The sequence below is a fragment of the Silurus meridionalis genome, chromosome 20, assembly GCF_014805685.1.
Source record: "Silurus meridionalis isolate SWU-2019-XX chromosome 20, ASM1480568v1, whole genome shotgun sequence".
NCBI classification, from domain to species: domain Eukaryota; kingdom Metazoa; phylum Chordata; class Actinopteri; order Siluriformes; family Siluridae; genus Silurus; species Silurus meridionalis.
In genome coordinates, this window is record NC_060903.1 from 12,954,160 (window position 1) to 12,977,873 (window position 23,714).

The 23,714-nt window shown below is 36.1% G+C and overlaps 1 protein-coding gene and 1 long non-coding RNA gene across 4 annotated transcripts in view; one reads left to right on the forward strand and one right to left on the reverse strand.

Moving 5' to 3' along the window:
• limk1a (LIM domain kinase 1a) overlaps positions 1 to 22,014 on the reverse strand; it is a 57,609-nt gene extending 35,595 nt beyond the window's left edge. The window contains exons 1-2 of one of the 3 annotated variants that reach the window (XM_046876920.1): positions 21,781 to 22,014; positions 19,300 to 19,399 (exon numbers count right to left, since the gene is read on the reverse strand). In XM_046876920.1, the coding sequence (XP_046732876.1) occupies positions 19,300 to 19,399; positions 21,781 to 21,838 (158 nt within the window). In that variant the 5' untranslated portion in view covers positions 21,839 to 22,014. Of the gene's footprint in view, positions 1 to 6,807; positions 7,012 to 7,226; positions 7,360 to 19,299; positions 19,400 to 21,780 lie in introns of those variants that run through there. The other 2 variants (XM_046876922.1, XM_046876921.1) reach the window with 2 other exon arrangements.
• On the forward strand, positions 21,980 to 22,817 carry LOC124403262. The gene is made up of 2 exons (XR_006928868.1): positions 21,980 to 22,108; positions 22,623 to 22,817. It is a non-coding gene; the product is annotated as an uncharacterized LOC124403262 (long non-coding RNA).
• Positions 22,818 to 23,714: the final 897 nt, after the last annotated feature.

Sequence of the window (23,714 nt, forward strand, 5' to 3'; positions counted from 1 at the left end):
AATGACTAACATCCTGCAAAAACAGTGCTAGGTGTTGCTAAAATGACAGCCCTTTCATTAAATGAGTTATTGATGTTAGCTTCCCAGGCCTCTGTTATCTCATCAGAGGAGAGTATCAGTAAAATGAATAGTAGGTTAACGATTTCCTCCTGTTTGGCCCAATTCCATCTAAGAAGTCTGGCTCATCCGAAAATGAGTCATTGTTTTCCTGAGCCTGGCTTTTATTCTGAATGGACCACTTTGGACTTTGCACCCTGTTCATTTCAGCTCCCAATGGGAATTAGCATGAGCACTTTATTAATTAAACTTTTAGTGTCCATGTGTAGTGTCTGCTTGCAGCTTCCACTTCAATCTACTTGACCACAAATTACAGGTTTATGTCCTGTTTAATGCAGTAGCTAGTTGAGGGAATGGGGCTAAAATGCATCTCCACATAAAAGGTGCGAAGTTTAATGCACAGGAATTTATGTTAAAGAAGGCACATACCATATATTCGCCAGGCATTTACAGATAATAAACCCAGTATTGATAATCTTTGTTAAATGACAGTTCACAGCAAATTTTTTTTAAAGCAACAATACAATTGCATTTACACTGTAATCTTATCTAAAAAAAAATTACTTAGATGTGAAACTTGATTGAAATTGAAATTTTCAGCCTGACATTTTCCAGATAAATTAACACTTGATGTCAATAGACAGTAATGTCATTAGACAGTATTAACAAATGTAATTAAAAGTGGGCTGGTATGATCAGGCACACTAAGCTTGCACTAGGTACACTGCCTAAAGAATATTACTTGACTGAGACAGACTTAAACACATTGAATTGAAAAATTATTTGCATATTTAACATTTGCTAGAAAAAAAACGTAGAACAGAGTGATTACTAGAAGACATCTGGATCTCTTTGAACAAATTCAAAAGAATACCAACAATAAAGTTTTAAAACCCAGTTGTATATTTAATATCTGAATAATTCTCATTCTCCAATCATTGAGTGTCCAATGCAATATGAGATTCTGAAGAGGTTACATGACCCTCAGATAAGGCCAAAGCCGTATCAGTGCACAAGTAGGGAATTTTAAAAAATCCCCATCTGATAGTATGTGAACTAAATTATACATTCACTTGATTCATTCTCTCATTTTCATATTAGAAAAATTAGGTTGTAAAAAAAGGTTGTAAACTGTTAATCATTTTAATCTAACAGAGGACTTTTCAAAAATGTATTTTAGAAAATAATCAATGAAATAGTACAAAAATGTACCATTGCATCTGTCAGAACATTCTTATCGTCATATTTTTAAAAGCCTGAACAAATAGTCGATGAGTGAAGATTAGGGTTGGTAAAACAGAGCTACACATTTGATAGAATGATGAGCAAGAAGTGGTTTTGTGTATAAACAGCAAGTAGAATATTACACTCAGAGGTTTTCCTATGGAGGCTGATTGAGCTCCATTTACCAGAAGCACTTTGCTTTCACACAGAGTGACACTGGTAGAGGGTAACTTTTGCTTTTGCTTTATAATTAGTTTTGTGACTTGTTTTAATATTGGTTATTGATTCTATTTGCCCAATGGGAAACCCAAAAAGCCCGTTATGCAACAGTAGGTACGTAACACAGGCATTTACCCAGAATTTGATTGGAAAGCACCGAATTGTTTTGTTTTATTTTCATTTTCAGAGAAACTTCAAAAAAAGAAGAAAAAAGGGTTGAAAAGCTAAAAATACAGATCAGAGAGCCAAAAAGATTTCCTCTATTTCTGTTAAACTGTCAATGTCTGACAGGTGTAATGGTTGTTTCAGGTAGCCAGATAAAATGGTGAATAAAAAGTGTCACATTTAAAGAAAGCACGCTTTGCAAAAAGGAAGTAAAAAAGATTAGAAACATTAAAAAATGGATAGAGCATTTATATGTTTCATTATAGTCCAGATCTAGTCATCTTATCATCTAGTCAAACAATCACTATAAACACAAATCAAGTTAAACTAAATCGAAGAATAATGGCTAGAAATGTATCAAAGCAATGGTACTTATATAGTCAGAAAGAAAAAACATTCAGGTCAAGAATGCACGGCTTACCCCGGAAATTAAGCTTTAGGGGATCAGATTTTCCAGCTCAGATGTGGTCTGGATTATTTAATGTATCCAGCAACTACCGGAGGCTCTGTGAAATCTACACGCACAACTTGATCTGCGGAAATGTGGCCTCCTCATCCTGACCTCTTACAAAAAAAAAAAGAATTATTCTGAACAGTCTTTCAGAACTGACAAGGAACAAGGAAACCAATTCTTCACTTCCGTTATCTTAAACAAGAGCACCACAATGGCTGAATGCAATACGTTCATACGTAGAGTGATTTATGAAAAAGGATTTCTTGAATAAATGAAAGATAAGACATTGGAGCAATGAAACGAGAAAGGCTCTTTCTCGTAGCCTCCTCTCCCTCTACTTCTCTTCTTTTTTAGAAGAGCTGAATATCAATGAGTGCATGATGTCATTATCTTTAGCAAAAGCATGACATCATCCTCTGGCTGGCTCCTCCCAAAGGTTTGGCTGAGGAAATCCGTTAGCCAATCAGAGGGAGGCAACACTCAAGCTGGCAAGCTCAGCAGCTTTATATTAACCCTAGCAGTACCTCAGTGTATACGGGCTTCATGTGCCCTCAACAATACAATACAATACAAAGAAATTAGCACAAAAACCCTATGACTATATATATATATATATATATATATATATATATATATATATATATATATATATATATATATATATATATATATATATATATATATATATATATATATATATATATATATATATATATATATATATATATATATATATATATATATATATATATATATATATATATACATATATATATATATAGCGAGAGAGAGAGAGAGAGAGAGAGAGAGAGAGAGAGAGAGAGAGAGATAGAGATAGATAGATAGATAGATAGATAGATAGATAGATAGATAGATAGATAGATAGATAGATAGATAGATAGATAGATAGATAAGCAATCATAACAAGCAGTTCATACTCTGAAGAACTAATTTTATCCAGTTTATTCAGGCTCCAGTTTATGTGCCTACTGATTTTTTTTCTGGTTTCGTAAGGGTTTTTTTTAGAGCAGTCTACTGCCTCCAAGACAAATTGCAAGAAGCCTTCAACTTCCCCTAATTCACATTTGCTGAAACCTATGCATACCTAATGAGCTTCTAAACAGAGGCAACCCTTTAGGGGGCAGGACTAATTGTCAGGTCAATAAAACATTTAAAATAGCATTTGCTTTATAATAATCTAACAGTATATCTAAATTACTCGATGTGCCATGCTCTAGTATACTAGTATCTAAAACCTATTGTGTAGTATATTTTGCTTATCTTTCATGCTTGCTCTACTCTGATTGGATGTATGAAGACATTTAGTTTATGGGAGTTTGCAAAATTTTAGGGAATTCTCACCCAAGACCAATTTCAGGTTTGCTTTCATTCCCAGTCATGGATCATTTGCAAATTCTCTTTTATGCATGCAGGTTTGAAAAAACGCATGCACTAGCTTGCTTGCTTTATTTATTTATTCAACTGAACTAAAGCAGAAAAAAACAGGAATTTTTTGGATGCATAGCCAGTTATCATGCAGGTTATAATTTTCATGCGTGCAGCCATGAACAAGGTGTACAAGTTTCAAGTTTCTCTAAACAAGACATGCTCCTCTTAGAAATTCACACAAGCTGAAGATGAATCGTTTGTGTCTTTGTGCTAAAATAAAGACCTCAGTGAGTAAGCAGGCTGAAGAAGGAATTTAAATGGATGCACTTTTTAAATAGCACTTGCACCAGCAGATTCTTTGTGCTTGCTAAGCTCTCTTTTGCATTTTTTGTGCATGTTACAGTATATCCAATAGGTAGGCACCCCCTCTCACTTCAGCTTGACAGTACAAAAGTCTGCATGAAATCTTTCTGAGCACCAGCCTGCCCAGATAAGAGATATGATAATATTAAAAAGTGCATAGCTCTAAAGAAAAAACAGTGAAGGGCATTTATTTAATGTGTGCTAATAGAGAGGGAGAAAGGTCAGTATTTTGGAGCAAACATCTTATCAAAGGACTGCAGGCTTTTTTTTCAGTGAATAGAAAAGACGCGGGACAATGGAGAGTTGATTTAAATGTAGCACAGAAGGCTTAATGGAATAGAGGCCTCAGTGACCACAGCCAAATGACCTTTCAGAGCTAGATTTAAGTAAAAGACAAACCGGGCCCGCTTGCTTGCTTTATAGCTTTTCACACCAGCAAAGACTAATCAGTTGACTTCATTTCATACAAAATTAAAAATTTTTATTAAATTTACAGCCATACAGGCTACAAATAACATTTACCAGGTTAGGTGTTTTCTTTTATAGATATATTTGCTAAATTATGTGTGCAATATTACTCTATTTATACATTTATATTAAAATGGACGCATATTTTATATGGGTGGGAGAATGCTGAGGATGGAGCTGCCAGGAAGGAGGAAAAGAGGAAGACCAAGGAGAAGGTTTATGGATGTGGTGAGGGAAGAAATGCAGGTAGTTGGGTTGAAAGAGGCAGATGTAGAGGACAGGGGGGGTATGGAGACGGATGATCTGCTGTGGCGACCCCTAATGGGAGAAGCCGAAAGAAGAAGATTAAAATGGATGCATAGCAAGGAAGTCGAAGCATGTAGCATGGAAGCTCATGTCTGTCCAAGCCAGCCTTGTAATTTAAAGTAGCATCTGGGAAGTTTTTCCTAGTTGATAACGAGGTTTGGTGTTCATCTTTTTTCTCCACATTCTACCTATCTGTCCTACACTAACATTTAAAAAATGCCCTTGCAAGCACTTGCCGTTTTCTCATTGTAGTGTAAATGGTAAAAATGATTATTATAAAAGATATTAAAACACAGTGGTCTTATTTTAGTCATGTGGCCCAGTCACATGAACGATTCAACTCAGAATTTATAGTCTATATAGTCATGGGAAACCCGCAGCAATTACTCCAACCCTTGAAATTGCTGCATCGATTCAGAAAACCTGAAGGTTAAATACACTCTGGAATGGAGGAAATGACACAGGTCAAGGATTCTTACATTTTTACACATGAGCAGTACAGGGATGTATGTGCTTTCAGACCTATCAGTCTCTGAAGAAGTTTACATTGTTAAAAATCGTTTTTAAAAATGCCAGCATGGACGGAGAGCATTTTGAAAGGAAAACATTGTTTTCAGACCTATCCGCATCAATATGAATGTAACCTCAATCGCCATGTTTACCTCCAGACTGACACATACGCTCACACTGGACGCTTATTTTGCCTCATCATCTGCCGCATTTCCTCCCGACTAGTCAACAGCTTCTTACAACTATGAGCACACAATCCTTCACAACAGTTGAGTGCTTTCATTTGCACTCTAATCTCTTGATTTGATGAAAACAAGGATAAGACTTATTTAAACCTTAATAGAAACATTTAGTTTCTTCTACTACGTTCTTCTATTGTAATGCATCTGTAACCTACAGTTAACCTCACTGCTTTCAGTAAGGAAATGAAAATTAGCATGTGCTCTTTAGAGGTTGCTATGCTAGCATTTGACCAGAACCAGAGATAATTACTGTTGTATATCAGGGCTAGCTAGTAGCACAAGTTGATAAACAAGACATAATAAAACAAAAATGTTATAACTCCATTAATGACATTTCAAAGCTTTTAATAGGTTTATAAATCCATTGTAACAGGTAAATGTTTAATGTATAATTATGTTTCCTGTTGTATATTTTAACTTATCTTCATTTTGATTGTTTTTTTTAAGTACTTCTGTGGTTTAAATGTGCTTGATATATAAGGTTGACTTGATAACACAAGTAAATATAAATGTAGTTACATAAAACACAAATTACAGAATTTGAAAACCGTAAAAAAAACATTTTAACTATAGAAACTAAAGTAAAATAATTATATGCTTATAAAAAAAAGATTATAACATATGCATCTTTTAGAAACAACAGCTTTAAAAGTTAATGCAAAAAAAAAAAAAAAAGATACACGTATTTTAAACGACAAAAGTATCAAAGAATTTCAACAATCGAATGAAATTTAAATGAATGGACAAGAGATCAACCGAATTGCTTCGGTTTAACATTTTTATGGCTAGCCTAAAGAGATTAATTATATAGAATTATATTTAAGCAGCTAGTTAGTGCTAATCTTAAAATGAGAGATGTATACATTAGCCAGGACTTCCTTTACAGAGAGAGATAACAGAAATGACAGAGAAGAGGAACATTAAAGAAGAGCTAGCAGTATGCTGACAAGAAGCAAACAAATTAAGATAGTCAGTAAGCAATTTGCACCTCAATGGACTAATGATAAATACTAATACAGATATCATAACATAAGAAAATATAAGAAAAAGTACACATCTTGCAATCAAATCAAGTTTTCCAAAAAAAACTTTTTGTTTGTCTATACTGAACGTTGAACATCAGCATTCTTCTTATGATTCTTATGAGGGCATTTTAAAACCAAACTGAAAATTATCCATGGTAAACCAAAAAAGGAAGTGAAACTAAAACTTAAGCACACCCACTCCAACTGAAAACTCAAAATACACACTTAATATAGTGAGAATAAGACGACAATGTACACAAAACCCTTTCAAACTTGAGTTCAGTAATTTTCTGCACAAATAGACTTTGCATCATGGCTGATTCTACAAAGTAACTAGAAAGGAACTATTCATCCTCGCTTTCACATTGAGTTATTGTGGACTTACATTCTGCCTTTTAAATGACTCCGGTAGCGTTGGTCTCGGCGCGACATCTCTCCATTGAGAGTAAGGATCTTTGTGTGCGTTTGAGGAAGCAAGTTCATGTTAAAGAAGACCCACAGTTGTTCAGACCACATCAACTATAAATGCTCACTCGGTTTTGGTGAACGTCTTGATCTTACTGTCTCGCTAGTTCGATGCTCATTTCCTGTGTTGGGATTAGTTATGACCCCCGACATACAGCGGTTTACCCCACCCTTGACACTACACAGCTGCTATGTTGGGTGGTTCTATCATACAGACAAGATATTTCCTTCCATTTTGATAAATTACACAAAGTCATCATAATTCAGTTTGTTCTTTCATATGTTGACTGAAGATTTTACAACATTGCGCAGCAGCCGGGCAAAACTTCTAAATCTTACCTTTCTCTTTTGGGCCAAAAAGCCATTTCAGAAGATCTTGTCCCCCCCAAAAAAGTTCTTCTGTGTTATGTCCTAGACAATTAGCTTGTCATGTAATGTGTATAAAACTAGTCCCTTAAAGTTTATAATGTCTTTGATGATGATCAAATGTTTCGATGTGAGAATCTGCAGTTCCTCAGCTTGGTTTTATGGTCACCTGATGCTGGAGTGTCCCAGATCTACACCCAATCCAGACTCCAAAGAAGGAAACATTTAAACCACAGTCTCATGCTGTTTGTTTCCCAGCATGCCATTTCTTATGATGTAGTCATAAAACCAATTTCTAAGTTAATATAGTTATATATCATATATATTGGGTTCTAAACAGATACAATCAAATATAATTTTGGACCTAACCTATTCAGGACATCTGATTGAGACAAGACATGTGGTCCAGTATAAATTTTAAATCCAGCCTAAAAAAGTCACTTAAACCAGGGGTTTTCAATGTTTCTGTTTCATAATACCAACTAATGAAATGTCCTAAATGAGTAAACACTATTGAATTTTCACGTTAAGTAAAAAAAATCACTAACTCGACATTAAAATTAAAAACAAATTCTTAAAAAATTACTATTTTTAAGACCAGTAAACTAGTCAAAACCTTATTCTTTGACATTTGACCCCAAACATTTACTTTACTTCTGTTCAGTTATTTAACAAATACTGAACAATATAGGTCAGATATGTACTATTATCATTACCATATACCATTAGTGAAAGGTTCATGGTAACTAATCAAATAGGATAATTAACACATATAATACGTCTAAAACATACAGTATTTTTGAATATATATAATTTACACTGGAAGGTTGTGGGGCACATTTATAACAATACCCTTTCACTGCATTCGTTTTTCAGTAAGAAATGACTGTGCTGTACAGGGCAGAAATGTCTAGGATGTATCAACCGCTTTGCTTTTGTGGACTGCTAACAAAACTTAAAAATCACAGTCAGATGAGATAACGAAAGAATCTATGAAAAAGCATCTTACCTTGGTTCTGCTGTTACAGCCATAAGACTCTGCAAAATGCTATTGGTGTGCACTAGAGATTTATGTAAATTCAGCACTTTTTCCAGTCTCTTAATGATAAAATAATTTCCTGCCAATTGCAACAACGCAGTCGCTCAACTGGTGATTTTTTGCCATGTCTAACCCCTTCTGAATTCAGTTCAAGTGAATGGATCACTGCCATCCCATTTACAATCGGATTACCAAGTACACGTGTTAATACCAGGTGCTTCACATGTTTTTCCTGTACGAGTTTCCTGCAGGAGCTCCAGTTTCCTTCCACCTCCCATAAACATGCCAGTAGGCAGATTGACCCTAGGCGTGAAGGGGTTTGTGAACGTGTGTGTGCAAGTTGCCCTGTGAAGAACTGCAATGTCACTGTTCACAGGATAGACTCTAGAGACATGACAACCTTGATAATAAAATTGTTCAACTGTTAACAAACGTAAGTAAACAGTGTTTTCTTTATTACCAAAATAGCTTTCCAAAATAGACTTTTATTCTTTCAGTTTCTGTAACTTATCATATTTATATTATACCACAAATGTACATAAAATTTGTGGGACAACAAAAAAACAAAACACAGTCTTTAAAGTGGGCATCAGTAAAAAAAACTTCATCGTTTAAAGGTTGGTACATAAGGTTACATATTTATAAATGTAAATGTAATATTTATATATTTGGAGCATTAAAAACCAATTTGCTCCTATCTAAAAAAAGAGAAAATGAGGTACGGCAGTTGCTGCCTTTCTTCCTGACACTGACAACAAAACCAGTCAAAAAAAGAAAAAAAAAATACCCAGACAAAACACTTTATTTGAAAAGTTAGAATGTTTCTGCAAACTCACTTTAAGGTCTGAACTAACAGCAAAGGTTCACAAAGTGCCGAAATGTCGCAAGCCTTGTGAAACACTTACACAGTATGTAAGGGACAGAAATGCTCTTTTAAAGTTATTTGTATATGTATATAAAGGAAAGTACTACAAGTCATGAGCTACGTTATGTCTAAAACCACTTACTATAGTCAACAGTGTAGCTGTATAATTACACATTTTATTGTACTTTTAAAGCCATTAGAGAGTCACACTGAGAAAATCAGTCAGATGTATTGTAGGGTACGTTTATACAATATACAATATATACAATATATTGCAATGTTGAAACGCTGTTTTCTGCCTTCTGTGGCAGACAACAATATTGAAAGCTATTTAAAGAATAACAATGTACAGTAGGTTATGTTTTGCCCACATTGCTCAACCGTGTGCATTGATGTGAATTCATGTGTTCTGTCCCAAAGGCCGTAATAAACACAAACTAGTACACCTAATTAGAAATAAGACCACAGGCACAATCATAGTTTGTCAGAGAAAATAAGGAATTAATTAAATAGGTTAACCAAAATACATGTGGGACTAAGCAGTACTGAGGCATGATAGCAAGCATTCTTTACATAACACTGGGGGTCTTTACTGTGTAGATACTCAAAAAACCCTTCTTTATTTGGAACAGACTACTTTGGTTACTTAGTGTTACTTTCCCATGAATTTAAAGCCCCAGGCACATTCTCCATTAACTGTTGTTTTTCCACCCTAGGGATGCCAATCGGTCCTGCAAATAAACCAAGCTGTTTTGGTCTATATTCCCCCTACACAATATCTGTGTACAACAGATATTGAATCAGACCCTGAAGATATAATTCCATCAAAATTCTGCTATGGGCAAAACAGCATATGACATGAAGCAGAATCCTTTCAGCTAATCATAATCACACAGGTTTGCAAAGGATGAGACGGTGCAGCAGTTAACTAACACCACATAATTTTATTAATACACAAACCTAAATGTATGAGTGTGTTGTGGGACGTCAGAGCTGTCATCAATTACTCCATAAATAATTTAGTCGCAACAGTATTTTCTATGTTCCAATCACATACAGATGATCAAGAACAAAGAGTGTTATTTTTAATTCTCATTTTTAGTTATCTTAGATTTCTGACTCCTGCTTTAATCCCAATCAGACAGATCTTGTCTACTCAGAGGGAAGGTCTGATCAATCCTGTGTACTCCTAAACATTTTTTGCCCAAATCCATATACTCGCTGAGAAAGTTTGACCAATCCCATCCACTCCATTAAGCTTTAATAGTCAGTTTAAAAAGACATTAATAGTCCTTTTGAGAATGTTGCTTGTCAGACTGTACAAATCTGATCCCCATGTCACACTGTAGTATCTCAGTTCTCATAATGTGTACTACAGTCTGACACACACAAGAAAAATAATTGTTCGAAGGTTTACGTCATCAATCTGTGATACGTTCAGATACGCGTTCTCTCGCTAATAGTACAGTAGATGGCAGCAAACAAAAGTAACAAAATCTGTAGCCTTAATTTTGTTAATAACAGTTTATTTTTTTGCTGTACTGTCCACCTGACTCATACCGACATTTTCCCTGAGGTGGTTTGAAGTGCGTCATCATGTTCGCCGCTCCTTTTGGGAGAAGTCTCACTGCAGAAAAGAATCTGAAATCCTCTGACATTAGGGGGACTATACATTTTAATTTAGGATTAGAGCAATCTTTTTTATAAACTGTCTCAGATGACCAGATTGTGGTCAAAATTGCATAATGTGCACCTGGCTTAGGATGTCTGACATATTGTGACTATTCCCAGAACAAGTGCAACCAACACTGTATACCTCCCTAAAATATTCTGACCAATTCCACCCATTTCCTGAGACACCCTGACCAGTCCTGTCAACTCCCTTTGCCCAACTTTGCCCAATCCCATCTACTCCTAAAGATTAACAGCATACCCTCTCTAATCCCAGAGACCAATCCTGCCCACTCCTTTTGAAATCGTGGTCACTTTTTCCTAATTAAAATTATTCCTGTTGCTTTATTGTATAAGTAACAAAGAACCATCCCAAAGTTTTCCAACGGTTTGGTGGATTTTACTAGGAACATTTTCTGAAATGAGAAACCCTACATTCACAACTCCAGCATTTTTTTATTTTATTTTTTACTTTTCTTTAAATTGCATTTGGGCAGATTTATTTTATTGGATAAAACCGAGTACCTGGCTACAAGCAGTTGCCTTTTAACTTCAGATGCTTTACGAATTCAGAGAAAAAAAAAAGAATTTGACCGCAAATAAAATGTATTAACACAAGATAACAGTGGAGAGAAAATGGATAAAAGCATATGCATCACCATCCAGTAGTGTCAGACTGTGCTGGTGCTGTTCTAGTTTGGGTAGATCAAACATATCAAGCCTGTAGCGGCATAGCAAGTCTCAGTGACAAGTTCAGGAGCTGTGAGAATGAACAAATATATGGAACCAAAAACATGTTTCCCAGAGGAATAAGAAATAAAATACCACCACCATTATTTTCATTAGATACATTGCTTAACTTCTTTAGTACTTTGTAATGTTGCTAACACTGCCCGTTTTAAGTTGTCAATTGTCACACCTCCAACTGCAGATGCTTGACTTTCCGGGAAATCCGTGGAAAATGCTGCTTCTTAGCTTCTGTTTGTTAAACATCCTATTCGTATTCTGGTTTTCTGACTTTTGATCCTAGCATGACAATAACAACGTGTGATATAACAGAGAGGGAGGCATTTCGCATATGGAGGGTGAATACCATTTAACTAACGGTAAAAAGGCTGAAATCGGATTGGACAAAAAAATCTAACATCCACATACACGTACTAGAAGCAGTGCAGCCAAGAGAAACGCTACGAAATAAAGAGAATAAACTGTTTGGGAGAAATAAATACAATTTCATAAAACATTTTAAGTTGTCAATTGTCACACCTCCAACTGCAGATGCTTGACTTTCCGGGAAATCCGTGGAAAATGAATGACTTCTGGGAACCTTGTTTTATTCAATAGAACTAAGAAAAACCAAATGGGTTTTAACCTTTCAGAACAATGTGGGAGTAGGCAAGTACAAGGGGGAAAAAAATCACCCGAGCAAAGTTTAAGTTCACCACATAAATATTCTGAAAATATCTTTCTTCTGATGCAAAAATGTCATATATAAAAAAACTGAGGGTTAATTTTAACCCATAGATGAGAGCTGTTTCTTCATATTATAAATGAGGATGCTTTGTCATTGTTTTAACACAAAAAAAAAAGGATCTGTGATATTTTACATAATATGAACTGAATGTAGTGGGTGCTTTAATGGTCAAAAACAAGAGGAACAAAGAAACACTGGAGCTTAAAAAAGCACAGATCATCTCAAATGCACATGTCTCATTAACACAATCAGTAGGGAAGGTGGACTAGCCCACAGAGCTCAGCAGAACGCAGCAGGAAGCTAGGCTTCCTCATTTGGTCAGGTGTTTGTAAGCGTGTATGTACATGCACGTGACATTGGTGCTACATTACAGCTCTCGTCCTCCTTGTGATCTGACAATTATAAGGTCAATAACAAGCTAGCAAAAATCCTAAAATGTAGAAATTGCTGCACCATGCTCAAGAGCAACCAGTTCTCGTTTGTGTTAATTGTCAGATGTACGAAGAGGAAGTGGATGTTACGCAGATTGCCCTATAGAGGAATGAGCAATGTCAGTGGTTACATTCCTTTAATGATATAATATCATGTTCGTTCTGCTTCTCTGAGGTGCTAGACATTCCTGCTCCTCCACTTCCGACTGGCAGACTGACAGCTGAACTATACAAACATGCCAAGGTCATCCAGACTCTAAAATAATGAGACAGTGACAAAACTTCCCATGAGGATTGAAAGTTAACACATGCACCTAATAAATGCTCTGCTTTCAATGCTCCATGTGTGTATGTGTCAGTGAAATGTGAATGGACTAGGACAAAACAATTTCAGTAAGATCTTGTAAAATACCATATGAGGGTTTTCAGTAAATCATATAGAATTTTATGCTTCTTACAGAATGACGTTTTATGAAAACACTTTAACAGTATAAGCATTCGAATTATGCGGCATTAAGTTTCCTTTTTTTTCTGTTAGAACTTGCAGCGGACTCCACCCCTTTACTATTTTACTAAATAGTTCGTCTACATTTTTTTTCCCCTTTTTGCTTGATTCTTTACATAAAATGGCAGTGCTGCTCATTGTGCTGTCATTTCCTATTGCCACATTTCCAGATTTCACACCACACCAGAAAACCCTCACTATTTAAATGAGCAGTGAAGTGAAATTATGCAGTCAAATGATAGCATTTACTGTAAATAGAAAAATTTCACTGTGCTGTAAAGTACGTGAGAAGTATAAAGCACCTTTCTGTTTGTGAGCACTGTAACGCTGAGTATTATGAGTAAAAGTAATGTTGATTAGGACGAAAGGCTGATGCAACAATTCACAAACATGCAAAATAATATGCACATTATATTATTTTTTAAATCAGCAAACATGGAGCTACTTATGATTTTCCTGATAAAACAGTTCCTAACAGCAATATAGACCTTGACCAACAGACCAGGCTAGGCTTCAGGTACCAACAATGTTGGCACAAATCTTTACACACACACACACACACACACACACACACACACACACACACACACATACTGTACACCAGTGGCGGGCCGTGCATTTCGTATCTGGGCCTTCAGTGGGGACTTACCCGACTTAATCCACCACTATCACGTCGCAATTCTAGAAACCATCAATAAAATTAAAAAACGCAATATAACTGTCAGGGAACCACCGGCCACGCCTCCCCTCAGCACTCAGCACACTCGCAGCGCCTCGCCTTCATACTAATCACCTTCACCTGTCTCCAATCTACACCCTCCCTTTATAAGGCCCCCGTTCTCCCTCACTCACCGTCCGATCTACGGTTCATTCTGGCGATCATCCCTGGACTACCTGTGCTTCGGAATCTACCTGTTTTCCGGTACAGGCTTCTGTTTGTTAAACATCCTATTCGTATTCTGGTTTCCGACTCTTGATCCTAGCATGACAATAACAACGTGTGATATTACAGAGAGAGGCATTTCGCATATGGAGGGTGAATACCATTTAACTAACGGTAAAAAGGCTGAAATCTGATTGGACAAAAAAATCTAACATCCACATACATGTACTAGAAGCAGTGCAGCCAAGAGAAACGCTACGAAATGAAGAGAATAAACTGCTGGAAATAAATGTATACAATTTCATGAAACAAATATTTTTAGGTTGCAAATTTAGGTCAGTGCTTCTGATAATGTTTAGGCCAGCAGAGAAGGCTTTGCTGGCCCTGACCGCCCACCACTGCTGTATACACACACACACACACACACACACACACACACAAAATCCTTGCTTCGAGGACTCCCATACTTAATAACAACTTGTGAAATTAGTCATATTTGAGACTGGTTTTATACATGTCAATCAAATCATACATACATTCTGAACTTCTGCTCATGAAAAAAATCACAAGCTGTCAGCACAGATCATATTTTTCTTACAATATAATTTAAACCTTAGAAATCTCTATATTCTCTCTAAATGTCATAACATGACTCTAGCATTAGACAGTATTAGGAGTTAAACTGGTTTAAAACATGTAAAATTAAAAATTAGACCAAGATTATTATAAGAATCTGCAGCTACATACACTTTGCATTTATTAAAGTATTTTTTACTGTGCTATACATTATCATTCTTGTTATTCTCATGATAACTAACATTTATGACATGAGGAATAAAGCTGTTCTAATCTTTCAAGTGTTTCAAGTCAAGCTATTAGCATTCTGTTAGTATTGCTCTTCAGTTATGCTAGCTAACTTAAGAGGTGAAGAATAAAGCTGTTTTATTTTTTTATTTTTTATTTTTGTTTAAGTTTTTAGTAGTTTTCTATTTTGTTTTATCCAGAGGTATCATGCTAGATTTGAGAGTTTGGAAATACAGCTACTAAGTTTTTTTTTAGCTTTAGCCAATTCCTAGTTACTAAAAATATTAGCTAGCGATTCATATTCTGTTTGCATGTATCTTCAGTTATTGTCATCCTAGCATTTGGTAAATACAGCTGTCATTATTTTTTCGCTTAGCTAATTCCTAATCTCACAAACATTAACTAGTTATTAGTATCTAAATATTTTTATTTAGCTAACATGTTGGAAATGAAAAATATAGCTGATGGATTTGCACTAGTTTTTATTGTCATATTATCATGCTAGCTAACAACAAAACTTGTTGAAGAGAGGAACTAATTTACATCTGTTCCAAAAATCTGTCTGTGACCTAAAACCAGTGTTGTGCTAGTTACTAAGAAATAGTAACTAGTTACAGTTACTGGTTACTTCATTTAAAAAGTAACTCAATTACTTTGTTGATTACTTACACCAAAAAGTAATGCGTTACTGTTAAAAGTAACTTTTTAGTTACTTTTTTAAAGAACCTTCTTTAATGTTCCCATTAACGCCCTTTTATGCGTTATGGTCTATATAAACACAAAACTGACTTAAACACAAAGTAATTTTTAAACACTATTTTATTAAAGTCAGACCAGCACAAACTGAATATATCACAAGGATTTCTGAAATAAATAACAAAACAAGCTGGATAATATATTCACAATCAAAAACTAAAGTGGCTTCTGCATCATAAAAACTGTTGTGTTGAGCTCTTAAAATTTTCCTTTCACAGCTTAAGTATGAAAACTATCAACGATGTACAACATAACACCGGGTTAGCTTCTAGCTTCTAGCATGGAGTTCCTGGAGGAGCTTTGACAGATTGGAGTTGCTGTTTATCGCAGTAGATACAACCTTCGAACCAGAAAGACACAGCTTACATTTGACTAAAATGTTTTTGTCTTTATGCTCAACTAAAGTGAAATAATGAGCATATTTCCACTTTAAGAAACTCGTCTTGCTCTCGCCTCAACTCACCATTACTGCCGCACATACTATAATAAACAGAAACATGCCCACAGTGCGTCTTCTTCGTGTTTACAGTGGTTCATCCACCAATCCTACAATGCGTTGCTGCTGTAAACAGGTCAGACTGTAAGCTACACTTAAGCCGAAATTAATTAATTTTATAAAAGTAACGGACAACGCACCATACGGTAACGGAGTTACTTTATTTAAAAAGTTATGCGTTACAGTATTAGTTACTGTAAAAAGTAACTGCGTTACAGTAACGCTTTATTGCCCAACACTGCTTAAAACAAACTTTTTTTACTTTTGTGAATCTTTCTTACAAAATTTATTTCATATTTTAAGTACATTAATTGTGTTAATACTTTTATTTTTTAAACTTAACGAAGAATCTGAAGCCGAGATTCAGCCTTAATTTTTTTTAGATTGCTTACACATCATTCCTATCAATTGATTAAATCATATTAAACACTAACTATTTCAGCTTTTTAAAAATTAACTCCTACAACAGGTTTTCATCATTCATATAAAATACATATAATATATAGTGAAAAATATGTTAATATGCTTGAGTGAATGTAATGATTTACATTTAAAAGCTAAAGCAACATCTAACAGTATCTCATAAAAAATTGTACACCCCTCACATTTCAGCAACCATTTTATTATATGTTTTCAAGGGACAATACTATTGGATATATTTCAGAGTATCAGTGTGGAGCTTGTATATCAGTATAGATTTACTGTCATCTAAAAATAACTCGGCATACAGCCATTATTGTCTAGATAACTGGCAACAAAAGTGAGTACACCCTAAGTGAACATGTCAAAACTGTGTCCATAGTGTTAATATTTTGTGTGAGCATCAATTTTGTGTGTTTGGGGTCGTTATTATGTTGGTAAACTGCCGTTCGGCTTAGTTTCTGAGGGGAGGGCATCATGTTCTGCTTCAGAATGTCACAGGGCAAACTGTAATTCATGTTTCCCTTAATGTACCACAGCTCCCCAGTACCAGCAGCACTTATGCAGCTTCAGACCATGATGCTACCACCACCATGCTAGACTGTTGCAAGACACAATTTTCTTAATACTCCTCACCAGGATGTCGCCAAACATGCTGGACACCATCTGAGTCAAACAAGTTCATCTTAGTCTCATCAGACCATAGGACATGGTTCCAGTCTTAAGCAAACTTGTTGCAGGCTTTCTTGTAAACCAGCTTTAGAAGAGGCTTCTTTCTGGGACTACGACCATGCAAATTTACTTGTTGCTGTGTGTGGTGTTTTTCTGAGCACTGACAAGCAGACCTTCCGCTTCTGTAACCTCTAAAGCAATGCTGGCAGCTCTCATGCGTCTGTTTTTGAAACAGCTTCTTCACCTGACGCATAGCACGAGGACTTGACTTCTTTGATCGACCCCTGCGAGGTCTGTTCCGAGTGGAACCTGTCTTAGAAAACCTCTGTATGACCCTGGCCACTGTACTGTAACTCAGTTTTTATAGTAATACTCTATAGTAATATTCTTATTGTACTCACTTTTGTTGCCAGCTATTTTGACAGAAATTGCTGTATGTTGAGTTATTTTCAGGAGACAGTAAATCTATACTGATGTACAAGCTGCACATTGATTACTCTAAAATATATCTAAGTTTCATTTTAATAGTATTGTCCCTTAGAAGATATACTAAAATGGGTGCTGAAATGTGAGGGGTGTACTCACTTTTGGGAGATACTGTATTTGTTATAAATGCAATAAAACTAGATCATCCACACTCTATAACTATAAAAGGATAGTTAGTGAGAAGTTACACAAGCAGGCATTGTGCAGTCTTCAAACAGAAAAACCATCTGACTTAACATGCTTTTAATGAGCTGCTGGCAAAAAAAAGCACTGACAAGACAAGAATGTAAAAACAGCTGCCAGATCGTTACAGAACAAACATGGAGAGATGGCATCCCATGGATAATTTGAAGATGTGAAAAGGCACACACCTGTCTATATAAGGTCCCACAGTTAACAGTGCATGCTAGAGCACAAACCAAGCCATGTCCAAGGAATTATCTGTAGACCACTGATACAGGATTGTATTAAGGCACAGATCTGGGGAAGTGTACAGAAAGATTTCTGCAGTATTGAAGGTCCCAATGTACAGAGTGGCCTCAATCATCTGTAAATGATATAAGTTAGGAAGCACCAGGACTCTTCCTAGAGCGGGCCGCCAGACAAAACTGAACAGGCAGGTGATCAAGAACCCGATGGTCACTCTGAAAGAGCTCCAGCATTTCTTGTGGAGAGAGGAGAACCTTCCAGAAGAACAACCATCTCTGCAGCATTCCACCATCAGGCCTGTATGGTAGAGTTGCCAGACGAAAGCCACTCCTCAGTAAAAGGCACATGACAGCATGACGGGAGTTTGCCAAAAGGCACCTAAACGACTCTCAGACCATCAAAAAACAAAGATTGTACTCTTTGGGCTTAATGGAAAGCGTAATGTCTGGAGAAAATCAGGCACCGCTTATCACCTAGCCAATACAATCACTACAGTGAAGCATGGTGGTGACCGCATCATGCTGTGGGGATATTTTTCAGCAGCAGAAACTGTGAGACTAGTCAGGATCGAGGGAAAGATTAATGCAGCAATGTACAGAGATATCCTTGATGAAAACCTGCTCTAGAGCTTAACTACAAATGTCAATCAGGAGAGTTATATGATAGCTTAGTTTCACTGCACTTTTCTTGGCTCGGTTTTGTCAGTGGTACCAAATGTGTGCATGTTTCTGATTGTGGAAAGTCTGCCTGTCCTACATGCATGCTAATTAATCCGCCTAATAAAAGCCATTCTATCGTCAACTAGCAGCAGGTGGTGAGATTCGGAACAAGAGGCTCATGATCTAGTTACAGCTTATATTTCCTTTAAAGCAATTGATACCAGCAGTTTTGCTGTAAACCTACTGGTTGTTGAACCTACGTTCCCTCTATGCATCTACAAATTAAATACTAATAATCCAGGTGCAAAATGTGCTTCTCCTGATAAAGTGGTTAATTCACCCCTGGCCCTATTTAGGACACTGTGCAATTACATCTACATGCATTTAGTGCTTCTTTGCTACACACAAAAAAATTCCGTTTTCATATAGCAATAAAAACAAAATATTATAACCAACCTGAAACAAATTGTGTGCCAGTCAGTGTTGAGAGCCTGCAGGTACTGTTCATCATATATGTGTTTTCTGCATCCCGCACACAACGGCAATCTTCCACTAGCTGTCAAACACAAACCAGAAGAATGTTTATTTACCAAGATATAGCCATTATTATAATATACTTATAAATAATTAATATAAAGTATTACAATATAACTTTTTACAAAATATAAATTATAATTTTATTAATAAATTTCATTATTTCAACATCAAACTCCATAAAAACAATTCCCTATAAGTGTTTTGGTCTATCGTGCTATCCGAGAGAGATGTGGAAAATCAGCCAAACAAATATGTTTCGCTGATGTGGCAAACGCAATTCCGCGAATTAACCGGTGGCGCAGGATTCGAACCGCGGTAAAGCAGGGGTGTACATAAATAGAAATATATAAATAAAAATATAAATATACATATTTCTCTTTAAAACACACAAACATTCAAAGAAAATTACTTCTAAAATCCTTAAGTGACTGAAATAAGTCATTGGAAATATCCCAGAAAGCAGAGTTGGAAATCTTTAAATAAATGAATTAGTGGAAAATACGAAGTATAATTGTACATTGACAGGATGTTTCTAGTCCTGTTTCAAGACCAATTAAAGTTTTCTGAAGTATTATTGTAATTTTTTGCACTGTTTACAAACTAGACCAGGTAAACTATTGGTCATTAGATATAAACACAGATGTAGCAACATAAATGAAACTTTTACCCTCAATATTCACTGACTGTTAATTCAACATAGTTACTGAAAGTATAACGATCATAGAGGAAAAGTATCTTCACGACCCTTAATGTATGTATGTGTCTTTCGGCTTCTCCCGTTAGGGGTCGCCACAGCGGTCCATCTGCATATTTGATTTGGCATATTTTTATGCTGGATGCCCTTCCTAACGCAACCCTCCCCATTTATCCAGGCTTGGGACCGGCACTAAGAGTGGCTGGGGTTGGTTCCCTGACCGGGGATCGTACCCGGGCCGCAGCGGTGAGAGCGCCGCTTACTAACAACTAGACCACCAGGGAACCTCTTCATGACCCTTAATATACAGAAGGAAAAAACATGTCCATGTGATTTGATTAATGATAGATTACTGCATACTCAAATGTATAATAATATATTTAAATATCATGTTAGATAGTGTTGAAATGATCGTTATCCAGAAATGAAAATCCGTCCAGCTGGAAGCGTGACAAACAGCATTTATTTACTGTCGAATCCTCTTTTCCCATAAGAGTGTTTGCTCTCTGCGCTCTTAAACTGAATATAACCTGCGGTCAATCAATGGACAACTCTACTCATCTTTCTGAAAAATGACGTCCCAAACAAACAAACACACACACACACAAGATGGGTGGTAGAGGTGGAAGTTGGAGGAAGGAGAAAACTGGAAAACCCAGGCATATCAGTAATCTGAGCTCAGGATCAAACCGGTGCTTGCAATGCAACCCATTGTGCCACTCTGCTGCCTATATAAAAAACTAATCAATAAAAATATGTCTTACTAAAGCAGAAATATGCACACATACACACAATTATTGTTTTATCTGGTGCTCTGATAACTGTTTTTAATGCTGCTCTTTGCTTATTAAATAAATCAACAGGACACACCCTGATAGCTCTCATGAGAAACACAAGAAAGAGAGATAGAAACATGCCGTGAGTCATTTGAGCTTGTTGTGTAGACAGGAGACTGACTATTTTTATTCCCAAAAATGTGTTTAGATAAGAAAGAAAGAAAGAAAGAAAGAAAGAAAGAAAGAAAGAAAGAAAGAAAAGATATACTGTATAAAGACAGAAACAATGTAGACAGATACAAAGTTACAGTGAGACAAAAAGATAGAAAGATAATGTAGACGACAAAGAAAGATTTTGGGACTTACACATAATATTAAGAAAACATATAATAAAATGTTTTGGCCAATCAAATGCATTTTGTATGATAAGTTGTTTTGGAGACAAAAACAGAAAGAATGGAAACATCTTTGGAAACTAATAGAATTCATTTCGCTGTGGCTCCTGAAAGATTAAAAACACTGTAAAGAGGAGAAAAGTTTAACAGAGAGAAGTTTAAATAGAAAAAAAGCTCAATGAAAATTATGAAAAAGCAAACAGCAAAAATACAAAGATAATTTACAGGCATTTGTGCACATGCAGTCTATTTGTTACTAACGTACTAAAAGCGTGTCACGCGCTCAAATCCCAAATCTGGAAAAAAAAAGTAATAAATAATAAGAACATTGATATCTTGTTAACTTTAATCTGAAGCTAAAGAAGTGGGGAAAAGGCTTTTTGCTGAATGACTTTCACTGAGCATCCCAACGACCTCTAAGCTTTTTTTTTTTAAGCTTGATATGGAAAAGTGCGCACTTTTATTTCTGCCTCACGGAGGCGCGCATCCATCCCGGGAGAACACGCGCAACGCATGCACGCGCACGCATACAAACCTTCGTCCTCGCCCATGCGTTCGTCCTTCCAGGTACAGCAGAGAAGCATCAACCTCATCCACCCTCCGGCCAAAGAGCCTAGCGCAGGAATTTCCGAGCTCTTCCGCCCCAAAAAACACCGACCTCCCTTCCCAAGAGAACGGCCAGCAGTACTCGACTCTTCCCAAATGGGACGCGGCCAGTGCACAGATGGAGCGATGTGCAGGATGCGGGAGGCAAAGAGAAGAGGCGGGTCGAAACGCGCAAAGCTTTCCAGATGACCAATCAAACCCTTCCAAATGGCTAACCGAACCCAGTTCCCGGGAAAAAAACAGGCCGGAAGCGGAGTGTAAGCACGCAGAATCCCGCGAGGCTCCCTAACGGAGATGTAGTGCACTACATTCTTGCTATATAGGGAGGATGGAGTCGAGCTTCCAGTAATAGGGATGGGTGATACGATTATTTTTTCTCGATCCGATACAAATTACTTTCGGTATCGTCGATATCATACTTTTTTTTCTGTCGGTTTTTTATATATTTTTTTTAAATCCATCAGTATTAATATTAGGCAATTGTCCTGGTAAACTAAAATTAAGAAACTTTAAGAAACGAGTAGCTACATACAATTCAATATCAGACTTACATGGAATATTTTTATGTGAGATTTTGATACTTTTTGATATTTTTTGAAGCCATCAGTATTAATATTAGGCAATCTGAAAATGCCTGGCCTTTTTTTGTTACAATTAATAAACATTATATAAAAATAATTAACAGAAATATTTACCGAAATATTATGTCACCCAAAATATATTCAAACTGTCACATAATAGCTTATTTTTTGCATTCATTTCCCTTTATAGGTTTTTGTGGACATCTGTTTCTTCTCTGATCAACTCTTCTGCTATGAAAAATCCTTTTTAAATGCACAGATGATGCACAAATCCCAAGATATATGACTGAGTGACAATGCTGACTAATTTAAATGATGACACTCCCTGTCACCCTATCAAAAATATATTTGTCCATAATTATGTATTAAATTATTTCCAATAGTCTATTCTCTTCTTTTCATTGCTTTTCTCTCAGGTGCACTGCTCCTTGACTTGAGTGTTAGTTTAGGTTTGAGTTCCTATCCAATCAGATTTCAGCCGTAACATTACATGTTGCCGGAGTTAAAGGTACCAGCCATATGCCTTTCAGGAACAGCACTGCAAAAGCTTGTAGCGTAAAATCCATGTTGCTTAAACCTGTTGCTTTATCAAATCAGACTGCGAGTTGCTGACTCAGCGGCCATTTAACAGGCATACAATAATGTCATTAAAGGCCTAGGTGTGAAATAGATTGATATAGATAGATACACTAGGCTCTTCTAGATAGGCTCTTCTCTGTTCTGGCACCAAGGTGGTGGAACGAACTTCCTCTAGATGTCCATACAGCGGAGTCCCTGGCTATCTTCAAGTGACGGTTGAAGACTTACCTCTTCCTGAAACACTTAAACTAGCACTTTCCAAGTTTGCTTTGTAGAATTCATAAGTTATATTTATATTAAGTTAGTAATCTGGCATACCAGTGTAGATTTATTCATTGCTAGAGACTCAAAACACTTTTGTACGTTGCTCTGGACAAGGGCGTCTGCTAAATGCCGCAAATGTAAATATACATATACTGTAGATAGATATATTGTTTACATAAAGGAGGCGATAACATCCAGGTGTGGACCTGTGACATGTGACTGATTGAGGTCATACATAAGGGCAAGCATTCTGAATAGTCCTCAATACTTTATATCAATCCAATTATGGCAGTGCATGCAAACTCTAGCTTGTTACAGCATGTTCCCCTTGCTCCAGAACACAAAGTGTAAAGGGAAAAAAAAAAAAAAAATATATATATATATATATATATATATATATATATATATATATATATATATATATATATATATATATATA